The sequence below is a fragment of the Sporothrix schenckii genome, assembly GCF_000961545.1.
Source record: "Sporothrix schenckii 1099-18 chromosome Unknown Cont42, whole genome shotgun sequence".
In the NCBI taxonomy this organism is placed as follows: Eukaryota; Fungi; Ascomycota; class Sordariomycetes; order Ophiostomatales; family Ophiostomataceae; genus Sporothrix; species Sporothrix schenckii.
This window is the reverse complement of record NW_015971143.1, coordinates 25,764-46,915: the sequence shown is the minus strand read 5'-3', so window position 1 is coordinate 46,915 and position 21,152 is coordinate 25,764. Positions and strand designations below refer to the sequence as shown.

The following is a 21,152-nucleotide window of genomic DNA, read 5'->3' as shown; positions in this document are numbered from 1 at the left end:
GTACTTATTATCGGACAATTCCCGTCGCCAACGCCCTGCTTCGACTTCGTATCACGGTTAGCGACGGCATGCACTCTGCCCATTGTCTTCAATGCCTCCTTTCCCCCATCTCCACGGATAACTGTCTCCTCACTGTCTCCTCGCTGTCTGTATTCTCCGATCGGGTTGTCGTCTCGACCAGCTGCTGAAACACCGCCGAGGCGGCACTTCCACTGGAAAAACAGCGCTTGACAGTGCCCCGTCAGCGCCGCGCCTAAGCCGATCTCGGCAGGCAATGGCGCGAATGAAGGGGGAAGGAGCATAACGGCACGCATGACAGGGCAACGGCAAGAGCGACCGCAACACCGAAACCGTAGATAAACGGCCGCCCCCTCCTCCCATAGATCTATTACTTTGTAGTCGTGTAGTCGTATAGTCGTGAATCTCATTACCGTCGTTGTTTGCGTCGCGCCTCTCACCACCACAGCTGCCATGTCTCGCCCGTTTGCCGTCCCGCCGCCCGGCGTCTGGGTCCCTGCCGTCACGCTCTTCGAACCGGATACCGACCGACTGCTTGCCAACGACCAGGCCCGCTACTTTGCCCACCTCGCCTCCACCGGCATCACCGGTCTGGTCGTCTTGGGCTCCAACGCCGAGACCTTTCTGCTCACCCGCGATGAGCGCCGCGCCACGCTGCAGACGGCCCGCGCCGCCGTGGGACCGGACTTTCCCATTATGGCGGGCGTCAGTGGGCACAGCACGGCCCAGGTGCTCGAGTTTCTCGAGGACGCGTACGCTGCCGGAGCCAACTACGGCCTGCTGCTGCCGCCGGCCTACTTTGGAGCCAAGGCCAGCTCGCCGGCCATGCTGGCCCGCTTCTTCGACGAGGTGGCCGCCAAGACGCCGCTGCCACTGGTCATCTACAATTTCCCCGGGCTGACGGCCGGTGTCGACCTCGACTCGGATGCCATTGCCGACCTGGCCCGTCGTCACCCGGGCGTTGTCGTGGGCGTCAAGCTGACCTGCGGGTCCGTGGCCAAGGTGACGCGGCTGGCCGCCGAGCTGACGCCGGCGCAGTTTACCGTCTATGGCGGCCAGGCCGATTTCCTGGTCGGGGGGCTGGCGTCGGGCAGCGGCGGCTGCATCACGGCCTTTGGCAACGTCTTCCCGAAAACAGTTGTGCGCATCTACGAGCAGTGGACAGGCATCTCGGCCAAGGCGTCGGCCACGGGTGCGCCCGAAACAAAGGACGCGCGAACCGCCGATGCGCGCGAAGCCGACCGCGCGGCCGCCCTCGCCCTTCAGCACAAGGCTGCCCTCGCCGAGCGGCCCTGCAAAAGCGGCATTGCCACCACAAAGTACGCCGCCAGCCACTTCACCGCCCCGCTGGCCGGCATCCAGGACGCCGAGGCCAAGCTGCGGCCGCGCCGGCCGTATCTGGAGCCATCAGACGCGGAAAAGGCACGTTGCCGGGAGTTGATGGCTGACGTGGCCGCGATTGAAAAGTCGTTGTAGGCGGCGAGGCGACTGTCCCATGGGGGATGTTGGCATTGTCTCCTTCACTATTTTATTTCAGCAGCACGGAGCCCGAGCTCGACGACAACAATGCCAACAAATTCAATCCCAGCGTGCCGTGGTTGACGAGAGACCACATGTGCAGCTGCCACAGTTTAGAGAAGAGATGACGACGCAACCACCAGCGCAACCGCACGTCTAGCGCAATTCGTCCAGGTCAAGCCAGACAGAGGAACAGAGGCCGGCCTAGTAAAGTCACTACAGGCATGTCCAGGCCAACGGCTACGGGACAAGTGCCAAGCTCCAAACGCAAAGCCGACACCCCCACTCTGCATCGGCCTTCTTTAAATCCGGACGCTTTATCCCGTTGGCCAAGCTGGATTATCACCGACTCTGTGTCCAACAAATGGGTCATGACGAGAGGAGAGGAAAAAGGAAACCAAATTAAGAAACGTTAAGAAAAAGGGTGAAAAAACAGTGGGAGAGTGGACCAGCAGGTGGCCTGATTCAGTCGGAATTGGAACTTTGTGTTTGAGCTTGGCAACTTCATAGCGCGGTGTGCGGCTGTATAAGTTTGGCTGCATTTGCACATCTGTCGATGTCCTTTTTTTGCATGTGGCTGGATTTGTTTTATATATATTCTCTGTCTCTCTATTTCTCTCTCTGTCTCTTTGCACAGTAAAATCTTGTCTTTCAAAGCTTCAAATTTGGGTATATCTTGGCGCAGACACACTTGCCATATCTGGTTCAAGAAAACAGAACAACGTCGACCGCTCCCTCTCCCCCCATACAACCCTCTAAACAGCAACCGGCATCACCAGCACCACCAAAAACCAGAATGTCTTGCCCTGACTGTTTCTCCGGCTCCGTCCACGAGGGCAAGCCCCGCGGCGAAATCGTCAAGCTGCACGGCCTTGACGCCTACTCTGTTGGCCCGGCCGATGGCCGCACCCCGAAGGCCATCATCGTCATCATCCCGGACGCCTTTGGCTGGGAGTTTGTCAACAACCGCCTGCTGGCCGACCACTACGCCGACCGCGGCGACTACAAAGTCTATCTGCCCGAGTTCATGCTGGGCAAGGCCGCCTCTGCGTCGGTCATTCCCACCATGCGCTCCGCCATGAACAGCAGCGCCCTTATGAAACCAATTCACATCGCCCGCGCCTTGCCCGCCATGATGCCCTTCATCATGACCAACCGCATCGGCAAGTCCTATCCGCGCGTCAAGGCCTTCTTCGAAGCGCTGCGCATCGCCGAGGGCCCGGACGCCAAGATTGCCGCCGCCGGGTTCTGCTGGGGCGGCAAGCACGTCCTGCTCATGTCGCACAACGTCACGGTCGACATTGACGGAAAGCCCACACCGCTCCTCAACGTTGGCTTCGTCGGCCACCCCAGCTTCGTGGAGGTGCCTGCCGACGTCGCCGACACCATGACGGTGCCCGTGGCCTTTGCCGTGGGCGAACTCGACTCTAACCTGCCCAAGGACGCGGTCGATGAGATCCGCAAGATTGTCGAGGCCAAGCCGGCGCCCGCCACCGGCGAGGTGGTGGTCTACAAGGACGCTGGCCACGGCTTCTGTGTGCGCGCCGACACGTCCCTCAACGACGTCGCTAAGCAGGCGTTGGCCGCTGAGGAGCAGTGCATAGCTTGGTTCAACAAGCATCTCGGTCTGTAGCCGCCTGGCCCGAGCGATGCTAGCTCTGTAGTGACTTTTCTTCTTAGGCGTGCGACGTTAGCGATTGTCAAGGTGTTCTCTGTTCTCTGTATCGTCTGCTCGTATAATTTGTTCATATACATTACCAAATTGCGCTCTACTTTTCTATTTTTGACTGTAACTGCATGTGTCCGCCCTTCTTCTTCTTCTTCTTTTTTTTTTTTTTTTTTTTTTTTTTTTAAATTACCCGACATGTCATTTCGCAAGTCAATGCCTGCATATATGTAAAGATCATAAATTTAGTCATATATTGAGAATCCGTCACTCATCCACGACACCGAGGCGGCTCACTCTGGCCAAGAAACTGCATATGTCGGGTCTTGTACCATGTCATACAGTGACACCGGATCGATCACGCGATCGCGCAAGACAAGATTCCCTATGACGCGCATATACGGTGCGAGGCGGTTGTTTGTGGGAGACAACATCTCTGGCAAGACGCGGTGCTCAACACGAAGCGGATACGGCGACAACAGTGCTGCCGATTCTGCCCACAGGGATTCCAATTCGGGCGTCCACCACGCCGGTTGGGCGTCCCACGTTGTTAGTATCGTGATGACAGGGCGTGCTGCCGCCGACCGCCGCGTAGACTCAAAACGGAACAGACAGCCATGCTCTTTGTTGCCATACCACAGTTCTAGGATCTCCAGAGCTGGCATATGCGTGATCATTTCGGCTGCCAATCGAACAGCACGCGACCCATATTCAACTGGCTGGTTGGGCGCCAGGCAAATGTCGGTAAGTGCGAGGGTAGTGATGCGAGGCCAAAAGGCACCGGTGATCTGCGATGTCTGGTCCGTTGCTGTGTCCTTGGCCGCCTGCAACTGCGTCTTGGCACTTTCAAAAATGGTCGTGGCGTCCAGCACGTACGACAATGCGACATGTTCCCGGAGCCGTGTTGAGCGAACAATCTTCTGAACATCCGTGGAAGCCTTCGGCAGAACCGGTCCGTACGGATGGTGAAACTGCCTCCACGTCAGATACACATTGATATCCATATACACAGACAGGCTGCGGAGGCCGGACCCCCACCCACATTCGAGAATGGCTTCACCGCCACGGGACCTATGTGTTAGCTTTGGAGTTTCACCACTCGATTCTCCATTCCACCTCAGTCACCACAGCCACAAAGTAGTTACACGTACGTCCGATGCTTTCTGGCTCCCACACCTCCATGTGCGCCCCGTCGAGCCCGTTGGAGGTACAAGACACAAGCGTCTGGAAGAGCCTCTGGTCGATGCTACGGTAAAACCGACGACGCATCATGAGCGTGTGGACAATCTTGACCGGGGCAACGTCCACGTCCCCAATTTCGGCGACTTGTGAGTTGTCGAGCTGGTTCGCGACCCCTGCTTGTATTGGGCGGGCAAGCTGCATGGCATGGCCGAGAGGTTCGCCTCCCAGAACGCGGCCGATGGCGGAAGCGGCACCAGCGAGGCGCTGTCTCCAGACACCCGCTTCCCACCCGTGGGTATTATTTGGAAAATCACGCTCGCGGACCCGGTACCGATCGTACGCGGTGCAGGTCTCGTCCATGTCCTCGACTGCGTCATACGGGTACTCGCGGTAGTGTCGAAAGTTGCGGATTGTATGGTATGGGTCGCTCCACGAGGACGAGCTCAGCTCCAAGGTCAGTCCGGCTGGTCCTTGCCCTCCCAGACCACCGTGTCTGTCCTGTCGGTCCTGTCGGTCCTGGCCGGTGGGCGTGTCGTCCCACGTGGCGAGTACCGCTATCAACGCTGACAAGGCGACCACGAGCCGCTCGTCGTCCCGCTTCAGGGCCTCGGTACTGGGCAGCGTACTGCACTGCGAGCAGTCGTAGTCATCCAAACGGCCGTGGAAATGCAGGTGTTGAATGAAGCCTAAGCGTTGCTTCTTGCGAGGGCCCTTGACCAGGGCTGCAAATCGATCAACCTGATCGTCCTCGATGAAGAGTCGGCGGAAGGTGACCTGTTCAAAGAACGATTGCCAGTCCAGAGCAACGGCGGCAAAGGGAGCGAGGCTGACCGGTTTCTGGTTTTTGTCGAGCTGCAGCTTCCGTGTGCGACGGTCGTCCTCTGCATCTTTGGCCACGGAGCCCCAGATGGCCAGCTTGATTTCGGTCGGCAGGCGCTGCCAGGACGCCATGGTGAGGGTGGCCGTAACCGGCGCTGGTGCGTGATGGGAGATGGTTGAATGTCAATGATTACTTGTATGAAAGACAAAAAACACTGGCAAAGTGCTATTTGCTTAAAATCGAAAAGATAAAATGAATCTCCTTGACCGTTTCGTTCTTGCTTGCTTTACCTGTATTTTCGTAGCTGAGGAGGGCGTTATGAAGTACTCTAGGAAGGAGCGACTGCTTGCCAAAGAACTTCGTCAGTGAATACCTTCAAAGTACGCCTTGGAGAACGCCTTGAAATGTGAGCCTTATGGTATTGCACGTGGTTTGGGTTGCCTTTTTCAAATAAAAAGAATTTGTTTCTGTTTTGGGACAAAGGCGATAATAAAAAAAACATAACTGTAAAGTAATCACGTCCGATCTCGGGCAGAGAAAAGACGCACAAAAAGATGATCGAACACGGGATCGAACCGCGGACCTGCGCCGTGTTAAGGCGCCGTCATAACCAACTAGACCATTCGACCGTCAATTGTTAAGAGATTGTGTTCTAGTTTAGTCTATATTCTCCACCGTCTTATTTCTAAGGGTAGACCCACTTTTCGGACCATTGACGTATTGTGTCGTTGCCTTTTTCTGCCGCCTGCCGAAGCGAGACCGCGTGCCTTTTTCACTCCATCCCCAGCTACAAAGAGCTACCCAGCAAATCGTCGGAGCTCAGCATTTCTGTCTAGTTTTGTCACCACACTCTGCTTTTCACCACTTCGGACTCCCAACCACACCACCTACACGTTGCCTCCAGCTCTTCTACTGCGCGGCTGATTGGCGATCCGACTACTCACATCCCATTCAGAATTACAATGGCGACGGCAATGACGCGCCGGGCCCTGGTGCCAGCCCTCCGCCGTGGCCCTGCAGCCTTCCAGTTTGCCTCCACTTCCTTGACTTCGTCTTCGATCTCGACTGCAGTACCACGAAGCATCTCGACAATAGCCGCGCGTGGCTCTACGGCACAAAGCACATCCGGCACGAAAACTCCTACACCACCACAACAGCGCTCGATCAACACCTCGTCGGCGCCCCTGTTGAGCGCTATTGGTGGCTTTGGCGGCGCGCCCTCGGGCATCCCGGCCGCCTACTTCCAGAAGCCATCGCTGCCGGCCAACACGATTATCCGCTTTGTGCCGCAGCAGACGGCCTGGATCGTCGAGCGCATGGGCAAGTTCCACCGCATCTTGCAGCCCGGCCTGGCCGTTCTCATCCCGTTCCTCGACCGAATTGCCTACGTCAAGTCGCTCAAGGAAGTGGCTCTCGAGATTCCGAGCCAGAGCGCCATCACCGCCGACAACGTCACGCTAGAGCTCGACGGTGTTCTCTACACACGTGTCTTTGACGCATACAAGGCTAGGTATGCCGTCTTTGCCTACAAACACCTTCCACCGTCCTTTCCCTTGCCTTTGCTAACCGAACAGTTATGGCGTCGAGGATGCCGAGTATGCCATTTCGCAGCTCGCCCAGACGACCATGCGCAGCGAGATTGGCCAGCTCAGCCTCGACCACGTCCTCAAGGAGCGCGCCGCCCTCAACACTAACATCACCGCCGCTATCAACGAGGCCGCCCAGGCCTGGGGCGTCACCTGCCTGCGCTACGAGATCCGCGACATCCACGCCCCCGCCCCGGTTGTCGAGGCCATGCACCGCCAAGTCACCGCCGAGCGCTCCAAGCGCGCAGAGATTCTCGAGTCCGAGGGCCAGCGTCAGAGCGCCATCAACATCGCCGAGGGCAAGAAGCAGAGCGTCATCTTGGCGTCCGAGGCGCTGCGTGCTGAGAACATCAACCGCGCCTCCGGCGAGGCCGAGGCCATCCTGCTCAAGGCCACCGCCACGGCCCAGGGCATTGCCTCGGTGGCGGCCCAGATTGCCCAGGGCCGCGACGCCGCCCACAGCGCCGTGTCGCTGTCGGTGGCCGAGAAGTATGTCGATGCCTTTGGCAAGCTGGCCAAGGAGGGCACGGCTGTCGTCGTGCCGGGCAACGTCGGCGACATGGCCGGCCTGATTGCCACGGCGCTGGGCGTCTACGGCAAGGTGGGCCAGGCCACAGGGGCGAACGCGCGTGCCACCGCTCAACAGGTGCTGGAGAAGGGTGGCGTGCTCGAGGGCGAGGCCGTGGCGAACCGCGACGCCGAGGACGCAGCCGAGCTGGAGGGCCTGGATCCTGCGGAGCGCAGCAAGTTTGTGCGCGACCGCATTGTCGAGGACTTTGATCGGCACACGGCCGACCGGTAATAAGAAAAGCGAAACGGGGACGGGGCAGGACGGGACTGTTGTGGTGCAGCGTATGTAAGAGCACGTCGGAGTCGCAGTGGTTTGGCTTGCCTTCCGAGTCTGTATCAAATTGTGTACTATACATGTGTTGTAGGGACAGATTGTGTGCCGGCGGATGTGTATTGCATGGCGTTTATTTCCATCTCTTCTTATGTCTCGCGGATGATGGCAAACCAGAACCAGGGAAATACATAATCATAAAACAATAGAATAGAACGCTCTCGTGACTCTAGCTGTTTTCTAGAACGCCTTGCACACTAAAGAGGACAGGAATTATATTTCCATGTCGTAGTATTAACGGTCACAGACGTTGCTACAGAACCAAAAAAATAAAAAAATAAAAACACCGTCTATCCAAGCCCGTAATCCAAATCCGTATTGGCTACTCCGACAGGAAGACGATAAAAATAAACGAAATAGATAGCAACAAAAGCCATAACGAACTACGCTAGTTGGAAATCACACACCCAACTCCGTCCCGACCGCGTCAAGGGCCTCGCCAACCAGTGCCAGCGTCTTGTCGTCACCGGCCGTGCCCGCCACCTGTGACGCCTTGACGAGCAAGGGGTACAGCCGCAACAGGTGCTTACGTGCCTCGCTGTCGATGCCATCGAGATCCGGAATGGCTCCAGGCTCCGACTTGAGGTCCACAAGGCACCGCAGGATCCGGCTCAGCTCGCGCCGCTGCGACAGTGGCTGTGGCATGTGGCCCCGTAGGGGCTGGTCTGACACGTACGACCGGATGGTCAGGGCACATCGCAGGATAAGGAACGGGGCGGCTGTTTGGGCGAGGCGGATGTGCAGGGCGTGCTCGCTGTCGTCTGCCGCGCCAGACCCAGGCGGCGGGCCGACAGTCATTGGTGGTGGCAGACGTGGCGTTGGTGGAAGCACGACAATCGACGGCTTGTTGTGCGAGTCATCGTGCACCGCCACCAGCGAGAACAGCTCGTCGAGACAGGCAAAGCTCATGTTGGCACGCTTGGTGGGCGGTGGATCAATGGTGCGGCCCCGGCCGGGCTTGTAGAGACTGCTGAGATCGCTGGCAGTACCCGAGTCACCGTTGCTTTGCTTTCGGCTGTAGCTGTGGCTGTGCTCGCCGTCGCTTGGGTAGATCAACGCTGCCTCGGCCGGCGCCGGAGGGTGAACAATGGAGACGTGGAAGAGACCCTCGACATAAGCTTTGCGTGCCGTTTCGGCCACCGCACCCGAGCCTAGCGACGGAATGATAAGCTCGCGGAGGCGGTGGAAAGCATCAATGTCAAACTGCTGATCGTCGGCAATGACACGTTCGTCTCGTGGCGCTTGCTCGTGCTGCAAGTCAGCACCGATGATGCCGTTCGCGATCACCGCAATGGTGTCCCAGGCCTCCTGGAAGGCTGCACGCGGCACCGACTTCTCCTTGAGGTGCGGGAGCGCCGTCTCCAAGATGGCAAGGGCGGCGTTGACGGCGGCCTTCCATGGCTGCAGGCTCTTGGTGGTGATGGGGAACTGGTACTTGAGCGTAATGGGTTTGGCAAGGGCCGCGAGGGCTGCGGCAAAGGCGCCGCTGGCGTAGATTTCCTGGCCGTCTGCGTGTTGTGTGACGAGATGGTCCAGGATCGCCATGCTGTCCTTGGACATGGCCACAAATGTGCGTTTGCGCGGCGGCGTGATGTCGGCCACATCAAAGGCCATGGACACAAACTTGGCCAGTTGCATGATCACGGCCGCCGCGGCGCCCGGAATGTCGGTCCGTACGACCTTGAAGACTTCGAGCACCTGGGCCTGCAGGGCTGTCATGTATTCGATGTCGTTGGCATAGCCACCCGGGCTAGCAATGCGGACGGCGTCGTGGAGGAGGGCCATGGCCTGCTCTGTCTTTGCGAGGTCCATCTCAGCGCGCATGAGGCGCTCAATCTCAAGGAAGGCATTCACCCACGACACGAGGCACTTTTGATTGTCTTCAGCCCTTGTGCTGGCGCGGTCGCGCTCCTTGTCCTTCTTATCCTTGTCGGCAGACAGCACGTCCGGTGGCGCTGGGATACCGCGTGACCAGAGTTGCCAGGCCAGGTCAACAGCCTTCTTATCAAATGACCAGCGTGTCCGCCCGTCGCTCTTGGCGAGGATGCCGGCGAGGCTGTCGAAGACAGCCGTGTTGACATCGAGCGCCCTGAAGTCGAGCATGGCGGCAAAGTGCTGGAGCAGATCTTCCCAGAGCGACGAGAAGACGGCGTGAGAGGCGAGCACGTCCAGATAGTTGGCCAGCAGCTCCGACACGCCGTTGACAATCACGACTGCCGTCTCGTACCACTCTACCGGTGTGGACTTGTGTGTGGTCTTTTCCGACGCGGATCGCAGGCGTCCCTCGGTGGCTGAGAGGAGTCGGAAAATGACCGAACGGATACACACAGCCCATGCCTCGGCAGTAAGGTTGTTGCCATACGCATGTATGATGCGGAGGAGAGTTTGAACGGCGCCTGAGTGGGTTAGTTTGCGACAACGTATTGTGGGTCAGAGACTCGAGAGACTGCCACTTACTGTTTCTCAGTTCCAACCGCTGGTCGGTGGTAACAGCCGTCAGGCGCAGCAACAAAAGCATCCAAAGGGCCGCGCCTGAGCCCGGGTGGTTCGTGTCGTTGGCGAGCTTGACGAGTGCGTCATCGCTGGAGCCGCCCTCCATGGCCGCTGCAATCGACATGGAGCTGCTGCGGCCGTGTAAAAAGTCCGAGATGGCCCAATAGAAAGTCACGGTGGTGAGGGCCACGTTGAGGTCATCGCCCTGGGAGCAGAACTTGTAGAGGGTGCTGACGAGGTTCAGGTAACAGGTGTTGGGCAAGGCCGACAGGAAATCGGAGCAGATGAGCTGCAGCGAGGCAAAGGACGGCTTGATGAGGCGGACGGAGCGGGTGGTCAGGGTGCCTTCTATTAGGTCGCCGTCGGACGACGCAACCGACACCGACGGCCGAACTTCCATAAACAGACTGTCGATGACTTCAAAGACGACGTTCCACCCGCTGATTAGGGCCTCACCGCTGTCTTCGAGCAAGCCCTTGAGGCCATCCAGGATGACCTTGTGGATGTCAATGTCGGTAACCGCCGTGGTGATGGTGCCGGTGCGGTCCGGACGTTGCAGTGGTAGCAGCGCGTCGCGCAGTGCCTCGAGCAGGCGCAGCTGCATCCGGCTGCGGGTGATTTCCGTTTCCGCGGCGATGGCGTTGGCCGCCTCCAGGACAATGCGAACCAACGTCTCCGCAGCACGCATGCGCACAGTGGCCGTTGTCGAAGCCGAGCCAAGCGTCGCCGACAGCTCGCCTGTGAGCGGGATCCAGCCAGATACGTCGGGGGGATTGAACAACAGCCGCTCGAGGTTGATGGAAGCAATGTCCCCGAGCTTGGCCAGGACGAACTGGTCCTCTTGGGAATGGCTGGATGCGGGCGCCGTCGTGACACTCATGACGCGCTTGTGCTTAACGGTGGGCGTATTGAGGGACGGCGATGCAACATGTCCACTGTTCTTACGCGGTGTCGACTGCGGCGATGGGGCGGCCTGGGCAGCCTGGTCATCATCCGCAGATTCAGAGGCTACGGCCGTTGGTGACTCTGGCCGCTTCTCAAGCAAACTGCAGATGGCGACGACAAACTCAACAAACGCCGTGTTGGGAAAGTCAATGGTGCTCTCAAAGAGGCGGGAGGCGGCGGTCTCGACCGCCTTAATCTCGCTGCCAAAGTTGGACAGAAGCATATTGGCCTCGGCCTCGGCCTGCGGGTCTGCTGCGCGGACAACGGCCAGTGTACGACCGGCCGCCTTGCCGGACGTAAACAGGACAAAGTCGGCCTGCTGCAAGGTTTCGAGGACAATCTGCCAAGACGACTCGAGGGTCGGGCCGAGGGCAATGCCTAGATTCAACAGGGCACGCAGACAGAGCAGATTGCGCGTGTTGATGCTGGCCGTCGACAAGTCCGCCGAGGATTGCCGTGGCTTCTCGGCCGTCGAGGACTGGCTTACCAGACTGTCGACACTCAGCAGACCGCGGGCATTGCCAAAGAGCGTGTTGGGTGTGTCGGCGCCAGCCGACGTGGGTGTCATGGGCCGGGCGCCGGCGTTGTGGCAGGCGCTCAGAACATTGGGCGGCACGGCGGCCTTGCCCAGCGTCGTCAAAAAGGCATCGCGCGGCGTGTTGAGTTGGAGCAGGCCGGCGACGTGCGTGAAACGCTGGAAGGCGCGGACGAGGCTGTGGTAGTACTCGGAGTCGAGGGCCGAGTACAGGAAGGTGGAGCAGGTGGCCAGAATGGCCGGCCAGCAGCGGTCGATCATGTCGGCGTACGCCTTGACCTCGGTATACAAGGGATGGTCTTTGAGGAGGAGGGGGTTCTTAGGCCCTGGGTTCTTGCGGACCGAGGCCGACCGTTCAAGGCCAGGCGCCGAAGCAGTGCCAGTCGGTTCGGTAGGAGCGGGTGAGTTGGCGCGGCCATCTTGCTTAAGTGCTCGCTTCTGGCTGCGGTTTTCCCGGGGTACCGTCAGTGGCAAGATAAACTTGGCTAGGCCGTCAGACAGCGACGTGATGCAGGCGAGGATGAGGCTGAAGATGTACGACTCTGGAATGGTGAGCGGCTCCGCTTTGTCCAGCTGGTCGATGCAGGGTGTGCGGATGACACTCCACTGGGAGCTGATGCCGGTGCTTGCCGACTCGGTCATGGAGTTGGACGTGACAATGCCAGACATGCCGCTCGCTTCTATAACGGCCTGTTCCGCTGATCCAGCCCCGTTGTTCGAATAGCCGGCCACGGGAATGGTCGACTGATGGCCGAGGCCAATCACGCTCGGCTTTTCGGTAGACACGCGAACGAACGTGGCAAGCAATTCCTGTAGAATGTCCTTTGCACCCTCCTTCGCATCGTACAAAATGTAGAGCTGCCTGACCAGGGCCGGATCAGAAATTAGGCCCTTGAAGGCCTCAAGGCACAGCACGCGCTTCCAGGGGAGGGCGTCGTGGTCCAACACGTGGCAGAGGGCAGCCAGGGCGTCACCACTCTCGTCGGCCAGCAGCGCCATGTGTCGCCGCAGGAGTGTAAATAGAACGCGTACCAAACGGACCGCCGTCGGGAAGTTGGGCTTGCTGACAATCCCTCGTGTCAGGAAGGGCATCAGGCGCACCCGGAGCACGTGCGTCTGCTCTGGGTGGGACGTGAAAATAGCCGGGTGGTTGGTGAGGACGGACTCGATCAGTTCGAGGCCAAACGTTGTCGACAAGCTCGAAAAGCGCAGGTGTTCTGGGCGCCCGGCCTCGGTCAAGATGCATATGTCGTTGAAGACATAGTAGGCATCGAGTGCGGCCTGGTGGAGTGCCACTGTGCCATTCTGGACAGGCGCTTCGCCGACGGGCGACGTCTGGAGACGGGCCTTGTCCTCGGCGGCGACCTTGTCGAAAACGGCAATGAGCAGCTGCTGGAGCGTGGCTGATGCGGTGTTGTTAACGACGACGTTTTTGCTGGCGTGGAGAACGAAGCAGATGTTGAGAGATGTGATGAGGAGTTCGCCGGCGATGTCGCCAGCGTAGTTTTGGAGGAGCGAGGGCAGGGACTGCAGGATGCGCAGCTGCACGTCAAGGCCGCCCGAAGACGCTTCCCGCAGTGCCTGTAGGACTTGGTCGAGCCGTGATCGTGGTACGCCTTTGGCGGCGATGAGACGCTGGAGACACACAATCGCGATGCTGGTGAACTTGACGGTGCGCGTGCCGCACGCGATAATGAAGGGGTTCACGAAGTTGGCATGCTGGGCGAGTTCTGCGTAGCGACACATTGTTAGCTCTGCATTGAATTGCGGTGGTCGACTTTGTTCTCAAGTTCGTCGTCAATTCGTACCTGCGCCTATGTTCGCCTCGGAGCTGTCGCCGAGGTTCTTGAGCTCTTCAAGAGACCTTTCCGAGGCCTACACCGTACGGAGAAATAAAATCAGTCTCTGCGTTTCCTTAAATAATCATCACCGCCTCGTCAACCAACCTGTCTCAAGTCGTTGTGCTTTCGCTTGCTCTCTTGGATCAGATTGCCAAGCTCCGCTGTCAGCACCTGTGCGGTCATCTTTGTTTTGCGGCTTCAGCAGAGGCTTTCGACATAGTGGGACGCTGCGGCTCTGTAGAACAGATGGAGCGGTAGGGTGAATATGGGCGGGTTTGGGAGTCGTGGGCGAATTATGTGTATCGACTTGGTAACCTTGTTTGATGTGCTTCTCGAAGCTCGTCGCGGATACCGTTATTAGGGAGCCAAGCTCCTCGTCGCACCTGCCGCTGTATTAAACGGCATACGTAGTCGGAAGGAGACCACCCAGGCAGGCCGCATTACGGCAGAATTGCACACCGCCTTTCCTTATGAGGAAACAACAATAGGCGACCCTGCCCCAATCGACCCCCCACAGCCCACTGCCAACTGCGTAGCGCGCCCAAGAACCCCGCTACGGGCCTCGCCCCGTCACAGCGGCAGAAACGGCCAGGAGTGTTTGGTCTCGCGCACATTCACCATCGTGACTTTTAAATCGACTTCACGCGCACAACCCAAACGGAGACAACCAACTTTCCCTCTCACACACCACGCATCGACTACACCACTCGCCGAATAACCTGCTCCCTCAAGCCGATTCACAAAATGGCGACCGCACAGGTTCCGCGCAACTTTAAGCTCCTCGACGAGTTGGAGAAGGGCGAGAAGGGCTTGCATGGAGGTGGGTGCCTGCTCCGGTGCAGTCTCTGCTGATAGCTGAATGCCGGGGGGAAAGATACGCTGACATTACAGGCGTTTGTTCGTACGGCCTGGAGGATCCCGAGGACATTCTCATGACCAACTGGAGAGGCACCATCTGGGGCCCACCACACGTGAGTTTCAACCGCGACAGGCGGTGCAGACAGACATTGATGACAAACGGATCGTGGCCATGGATGTCTCCTCTCCTACATGCACGGGCTGACTGTCTAGGGCAATCACGCAAACCGGATCTACGAACTCAAGATGCAATGCGGCGAGCACTACCCGCAGAAGCCGCCCGTGATCCACTTTGTGACCAAGATCAACCTACCCGGCGTGGACGGCGTCAACGGCCTGGTGGACAAGAACTCATTTGACATTCTGCGCGATTGGGAAACGAGTCCAAAGGAGCTGCTCAGCCTGGAGGCGGCCATGATGGCGATACGGAAGTATGTATTTCCCAAGCAGATCGCGGAGGCAACGAATGAGTGGAACACAGCGAACAACGCCGAGACACCTGCTAACCCTGCGTCTCTTTTTCAGATGCATGGAGAAGAACAACAAGCTGGCACAGCCGGAGGAGAACGTCCGCTACGACATCTACAAGGACTTGATCTAAGGACGCGCGCGGACGTCTTTGCGGCGATTCACGTTACCTCTGGACACTACGCCCGAGTTTATTTAAGACGCTGCCCGGAACATTGACAACTGGAAGGGTGGCAAGACAACCAATTGGAGGGGTGGACGAGAGGCTGCGCCGCGGTCGCTGGCATGTCTCCGGTTTGAGGTTTGGGTCTGAGGAGCTGTTGCTTGACTTTCGCTGGAGCTGGGGTTGGGATGTTGGGTTTCCTGCAGGTTATTCCTTCCTTTCTTTCTTTTTTATTGTTATGTTTCTATTTGCAGTCATCATTAGCATTTGAATTTTCTTTCATTCATAAGTCAAACCGCCGCCATCGCAAGTTATGTGCTAAAATTGTGTTTGTGGTTCATCTGATACTGGACGAGGCTGTAAAATTAGCACGTGACCTGCACTTGAAGCTCTGGTCAAGCTCTTTTTGGCGAATTTAGTCGTCTAACGTCACAAGTTTTCCACGCGCCCGGACCTCAACCAATTCCACCTCACTCTCGTTCCTGCGCGCCTCCGTGAAATCCAAGACGCCCTTCTGCTGCCGCCAGATGAATGCCGAGTTTCTTTGTTCCGGCCCGCAGCTCGCGGCATCGCACAGCATGTACGTGCAGTTTCCTGTGACAGTTTGATTCTGGCTCTTCATTCGGCCCCTGGTCACTCACACACCCTCAGGCTTTGCCCTTTATAAGGCCCTCGTCAAGAGGGCGCGTCTTGTTCCACTCCCTGATCATGTCGCATATCGCACACCCGACAAACCTTATGTGCATCCGATCCATCGTTTTGTCCGACACTCCTTCCAGCAGAACCGTGCCGACACCAGCCCGCGGCTTGTCTTTGTGGCGCTGAACGCGGGTTACAAGTTCATCCAGCTCCTGGACGCCGCTCGGACACCTGAGTCGCCTGCACACAAGTCGATTGTCTCGTACCTCGAGCGGCGTGCACCGCCCACACGCCCCCCCAAAGCTCTGTGTGGCAAGCTCGAGCGACTCGAAAAGGAGCGTGCCAAAAAGGAAAGAAAGGCCGCCCGCGAGGCCGGCCTCGACACAACGGGCGACACAGACGAGTTTGGTCGTCCCCGCCATCCGCCGGTCATTGTCCGCCGCCTCGTCCCGAACACCGAAAAGGTCTCGCACGACGGCATTCGGACGCAGCTCTACGAATACGTCCCTGGCGCGCCCTCGCGACCGCTGTCCGACATCCCCGGTGGTGTCCGCCCCGTCCCCAAGTTTGTCACGGAGGCTACCGGCATTCCCTTCCTACGCTTCGGCAAGCCGCAGCCACCTATCCTGTCTCGCGCCATTCGCCTCAAGGGCAAGAAACGACGGCGGCGCGCCCAGATTGCCAGCGCACTGATCCGTGACGAAATGCCCTTCGCTGGTCAGGAAGATACGTGGGAGGCGAACCTTATCCGGGCAACGATGGAGGAGGCGGCCGCCCGCAAAGCAGCGGGCGAGCCGAAATCAGAAGCGGCGGCCACCTTCCTCCAAGACGTGGCAGAAGAGCCGACGTACCGCAGCTCCATTGCCGTGTCCATTGCCTACCTCAATGCGCAGCTCAACGTGGAGACGGCGGACATGCTTGCACGGGCACGCGGACTCCTGGGGATTGTGGACCGTGAGCGGGCACTGGCTGAGAAGGAGGAAAAGCAGCGACAAGCGGAGAAGCAAGCAGGTCAGACAACGGAATAAATTGTAGACTCTGGGTTGCACATACGGAGTACAGGTTAATAGGATCATTTCTGGCGCTTTGGGTAGCAATGCACCGTCGTCTCTTTTCTATGCATTTTTCGATATACCTGTTCAGCGAAGGAAGGCAAAGTCGAACTACGATATGAAGACAATGCGCAGTTATTAAAGTTATTAAAAAGACAGTAAATAGACCAACAGAATAGTAGGCAAACAGACCGTATACGTGTGTATGCCATGTTCAGTAGGACTTCGGCATTATCCAATGCTGCTAGGGCCGTGAGGTCAACAAAATTTGTGCTAATCTGTTCAACATGACGTGCTGCGCATCGATTGAAGAGCCGACGAAGTTCCTTCTCGGCCGTCTCCGAAGTAACAACCTGTGCAGCCTCGTCGAAGATGGTTGGGCAAAATTATCCCCAAGGCAGCTTCAATTTCGCGGTTGATAGCTTTGCGAAGCTCGTCAACACTGTAGAAATCCGCATTGCATTCACTCGAATTGGTGACAAAAGCCTTGTTTTCCTCTCATCGTTACCGGTGTGGGTTTCCTCCCTGATTTCGGTACATTCGGCGTTGCTGTTGTAAACCCTGGTTGGGTTGGTTTCTTGGGCCACAAGTCTGTGTCTCCATACATGAAGCGCATCATCGTCTGGACCGTTTCCACAGGGAAACCATCAATATGGGTTGTGCTGAATTCCACTTCCTACACGATTCAGACAAACAATTGGTGATATTCCTCAGAATCCTTCATATCACTCTCCACCGAAGACGTACCCAGAAATGGTCGACAAGCACTGCTCTCATGACGGGCGACTGGGGACAAATGACTGCCTTGTGCGCCTTGAATGTTCGACCATCGGCCCCAACCGTGCAACCGCCAAAACCCACAGATGGGAGCAGGGAAGTCATGTGTGGGAGAGGTTTGTTGGGCGGTCGATTATGTTCCGAGTCTCGACATATGAAATAAGACTCAACGATATTCGTTTGCGGGAATGATGTATGAGTGACACAGCATAAGTTCGATATGCTAAATGCGGAATCTACTGCGTTCTGCTGACAGTGAAGAGAAGGAAGAGATGGATGCACAGAATATTTGTTGTGACGGTTGCTACAAATCTAAACTTATGTTATGTACAAGTCACGAATAGAAGGAGGTGAAAACGACATGGTGGTTTTGTACCTTCTGTATAGGATGGCGAATGCCATTGTGAGAATGTGCACTTGAGCGTTCCGACATTTTCATTTCACATCATTGGCAGGGAGTAAAAGGTAAGAGCGACTGTCCACTTCTACTCAAAACGGAATGCAAAAGTAGAAGTGCGTAGCCTGCTTTTTACCATGTGAATCCTCTCACCACATACCTGTTTGGTATCCTACACAGCAGTGAACGTGCTTTCAAGCCAACCTACGATCTCAATTAAGCGTCCACGTCGAAAAGCCTAACAATGTCTATTGGACGTAGCCAGAAAATGGCCACCATCGTCTGGCCAGCCCATTTGAACTCCCTAATCGACACGGGATCCTACAGTGACTGCACGATCCGCTGCCAAGGCCGCGAGGAACATGGAGAGCCTCTGGATACATTTCGACAATTTCGTGGAGCTTTTTCAACTGCCCGGTTTTGTTACAGAGTTCAAGAAGCAGAGTGGCAACTTGTTCAAACCAACGGCGACAGAGTTGCAGTTGCTGCGGACCTTTGCGGCCGACATGCAATCAGCGTTCAATGGCAGGCAGCGCCGTTATACAACACTTGGTCAATATGTTGCTTTCAACGACAAATTGACTAATATTGTCCGAAAATTTAAGGCAAATAAATCCAGAAAAATGTACTGAAGCTTTGCCACCCCACCCCCCCAGTCTGCGTGTGGTGGAAGATTAAGAATGGGATCTAAGGGGTGGACTGTGAGAATGGTCTGTCGGATATTTACGACGAGCTGATTTACTTTACTCACATATCGTTGATTTTTGCAAGACCACCTATTCAGCAATAGTATTTCTTAATCACCTTGCACTCCTGCCGTAATCAAAACGTAGTTCTCTCGTGTCTTCTAATATATTATCTCTTCATACCGATGTGTCCGCTCGTACACGAGGGCATTACCGTTCCTCTTCTTTTGTTGGCGGAGTGGAGCATATGTGAATCCACTTGGATCTGCGACATTCAACGGCCGTCCGCTCCTTAGTCTAACAAGCGAAACAAAGCGTCAAAACATGTCGAGTGGGTCACTTTAACACTAGAGAGGTATTGACAGGGCGCGCAACTTTCATCCTTTTGAACTGCATAGTGTGCACTCCGTCTTATTCGCCTTTATACGGTCGTACCAATTTATCTTACCTGACATCTTTTAAAAGTGCCGCCATAAGGCTGTAATGTACAGAGTAGTGATTCAATAGTGCCACATACGCTTTGTGGAGCTCGACCACCCAAAGTGCAGGAAAACGCCTCGAACTGGTTTCACTGTACAAACGCACTGGTTTCGTTTTGCAAAACGGACGAAGAACAAAACAGGAACACAGTTTAGTACATGTGGTTTATCACTGAATGCACGAATGGGGAAGCATGGAGGCCCACTTTTAGTCCTTTCAAGTAGCACCACATAGTCCCGAGCCTGGCTATGATCTTCTTCGCCCGTTCAATCTTCTGCACAAAGTTGTCAAAGTGCAGTGTTCTGCGGAGTGTATACAGTCGTCTGTTAGCAAAACCGCCCTTACCACTGGTTAAAGGCGACATAACCAGAAGTAAAAGCTGGAACGAGGGCCATTTTTCAATTCGTCTTTATCGTGGACACTCTCTAAAGAGAAAGTACCCGTTATTGGCGCCTTGGACCATACAGGAAGCCAACACAAAAATTATTGAAATTGATGCCTGTGACACGGATACGGTCACTAGAATGGCTCTAGGTACCCCGAGGCTGCGGCGACGTAATTTTGAGCTTATCCCATGTAGTTGAATAGTTATTTGGCATTGCTTAAAACGTAAAACTAAGCTCTTAATCCTGAGATTAGACGGCGATGCACGAGACAGCAAGAAAGAATTACTCTTGCAGAGGTAGTATCTCATCTCGACGCCGAATAGATAAATAAACTGTTAACTAGGACTAAAGAAGACACTGAAAAGTATTATCCGAAAGAAAGATAGAAGTAGAAACCGGCGTTTTTTACCAACGTGTTCAGAGATGGCATGGATAGAGGCAGTCGAAATAGCGCTTTCGTTGCGAGACCAGTGGACATCTCAACTAGCAACGGGAGACGCTTAGGAGTAAGCACACATGCCAATGTTGGCGAGCTGAATGTTGCCTTCGCCACCCGGAACCGCGTTGACGGAAAACGAAATCGTCGTTTGGGTGCCCGTTGCCGTAACCTGCACCACCGGCGCCTGGATCCACGTATGGGTGGGCCCCACGTTGAGCTGGATCGTCTCGACGACCACACCGTCCTGGAGCACGGTGAGGGTCGGGTTCTTGCTGGCGGCCAGGATGAAGTAGCTGAAGGAGATGTCGTAGATGGTACCCGAGACAGTCGTCACGACTTGCGAGATGGCTACCGAGGTGGGGCCTGTCTCAAGGTGAGCGCAGCTGACACCGTGGGCATAGCAGTTGGGGTTCACCTCGGCATTGCCCGTGCCGGAGACGGTCCAGGCAGGTGGAAGCTTGTTGTCGGAGAAGTCGCCGTCGACGATGAAGTTACCGGAGCAGGTGGCGCTCGCGCTGGCAGAGGACGACGCCGACGAAACCGACGAGACCGATGAGACAGTCGAAGAGACTGGCGGCGACGACACCGACGACACCGACGAAGAGACCGACGACGGCTTGCATCTGGAGCCCATGGCGGCGCTGACCCAAGTCAGCCCAACGGCGAGAATGAAAGACGCCTTCATGGTGGTTTTGGCGGTGCTTTTCTTGTCGAGACGCTTTGAGTTGGTTGTGACTGTCGCTGTTGCTTGACAAAATAAGTATGATCTTTAGAAAATTACGGGGTACGGGAGACGATTTTATAAACGTACGGCAAGGGGGACATGTGCAGTTTATTAAAACTGGGTAGCCCTATGGCAATGTCACTGTTACCCTCGAAAGTACGACGTTAGTGGAAACAAAATCAACATTTTTTTTTAAAAAAAATGTGGCGCTCGATCTATGGGATAGAGGCATTATTTGGTCCTGTTGTTGTTCTTGTTGTTCACCCCTTTTTCTCAGCCGCTCGGAGCTATTGGGGAGCTAGGCGGAAATAGGACAGCGTAATATTGGAACATGTCTAATTTGGAAAACAGCCACCGACTGCCCTTTCCCCCAATCGGAATGGATGCCCCTTGGCTCAATTGGCGTCAAGGAACAGAACAACAAAAGCGGCGCGGCCAAGGAGAGGGAACGGCGGTATGCATACTCAATGTAGAGGACAAAAGCGTCGTCCGACCAAACTGGTATGGGAGTTAAGGGACTAGTCGAATACAACGGCAACAGAGGTAGCACGGAAACAACGGCGACGACGTTATACTGT

At 56.3% G+C, this 21,152-nt stretch overlaps 8 protein-coding genes and 1 non-coding gene across 9 annotated transcripts; 5 read left to right on the top strand and 4 right to left on the bottom strand.

Annotated features, from left to right (window-relative positions):
• Positions 1-471: 471 nt before the first annotated feature.
• Positions 472-1,494, top strand: SPSK_01848 (uncharacterized protein; the record flags this gene model as incomplete). Its single annotated transcript, XM_016728747.1, has 1 exon — positions 472-1,494. One exon carries the CDS (start codon positions 472-474, stop codon positions 1,492-1,494), a length of 1,023 nt encoding a protein of 340 aa, XP_016589547.1.
• An 838-nt stretch (positions 1,495-2,332) lies between these two features.
• Positions 2,333-3,169, top strand: SPSK_01905 (dienelactone hydrolase family protein; the record flags this gene model as incomplete). The annotated part of the gene is made up of 1 exon (XM_016728804.1): positions 2,333-3,169. One exon carries the CDS (start codon positions 2,333-2,335, stop codon positions 3,167-3,169), a length of 837 nt encoding a protein of 278 aa, XP_016589546.1.
• Positions 3,170-3,495: 326 nt separating this feature from the next.
• Positions 3,496-5,335, bottom strand: SPSK_01590 (uncharacterized protein; the record flags this gene model as incomplete). Its single annotated transcript, XM_016728499.1, has 2 exons — positions 3,496-4,273; positions 4,299-5,335. 2 exons carry the CDS (start codon positions 5,333-5,335, stop codon positions 3,496-3,498), a joined length of 1,815 nt encoding a protein of 604 aa, XP_016589545.1.
• Positions 5,336-5,759: 424 nt separating this feature from the next.
• On the bottom strand, positions 5,760-5,833 carry SPSK_11229. Its single transcript has one exon. It is a non-coding gene; the product is annotated as a tRNA-Val (tRNA).
• A 333-nt stretch (positions 5,834-6,166) lies between these two features.
• Positions 6,167-7,592, top strand: SPSK_01723 (uncharacterized protein; the record flags this gene model as incomplete). Its single annotated transcript, XM_016728629.1, has 2 exons — positions 6,167-6,714; positions 6,779-7,592. 2 exons carry the CDS (start codon positions 6,167-6,169, stop codon positions 7,590-7,592), a joined length of 1,362 nt encoding a protein of 453 aa, XP_016589544.1.
• Positions 7,593-8,090: 498 nt separating this feature from the next.
• On the bottom strand, positions 8,091-13,688 carry SPSK_01367 (HEAT repeat containing protein; the record flags this gene model as incomplete). Its single annotated transcript, XM_016728282.1, has 4 exons — positions 8,091-10,087; positions 10,149-13,394; positions 13,473-13,539; positions 13,611-13,688. The coding sequence occupies 4 exons, from the start codon at positions 13,686-13,688 to the stop codon at positions 8,091-8,093; spliced, it is 5,388 nt and encodes a 1,795-aa protein (XP_016589543.1).
• A 561-nt stretch (positions 13,689-14,249) lies between these two features.
• Positions 14,250-14,964, top strand: SPSK_01946 (ubiquitin-conjugating enzyme E2 variant; the record flags this gene model as incomplete). Its single annotated transcript, XM_016728844.1, has 4 exons — positions 14,250-14,325; positions 14,397-14,476; positions 14,577-14,794; positions 14,889-14,964. The coding sequence occupies 4 exons, from the start codon at positions 14,250-14,252 to the stop codon at positions 14,962-14,964; spliced, it is 450 nt and encodes a 149-aa protein (XP_016589542.1).
• A 561-nt stretch (positions 14,965-15,525) lies between these two features.
• SPSK_01809 (uncharacterized protein) lies at positions 15,526-16,661 on the top strand (the record flags this gene model as incomplete). Its single annotated transcript, XM_016728711.1, has 2 exons — positions 15,526-15,574; positions 15,646-16,661. The coding sequence occupies 2 exons, from the start codon at positions 15,526-15,528 to the stop codon at positions 16,659-16,661; spliced, it is 1,065 nt and encodes a 354-aa protein (XP_016589541.1).
• A 3,250-nt stretch (positions 16,662-19,911) lies between these two features.
• SPSK_01974 (uncharacterized protein) lies at positions 19,912-20,535 on the bottom strand (the record flags this gene model as incomplete). The annotated part of the gene is made up of 1 exon (XM_016728872.1): positions 19,912-20,535. One exon carries the CDS (start codon positions 20,533-20,535, stop codon positions 19,912-19,914), a length of 624 nt encoding a protein of 207 aa, XP_016589540.1.
• Positions 20,536-21,152: the final 617 nt, after the last annotated feature.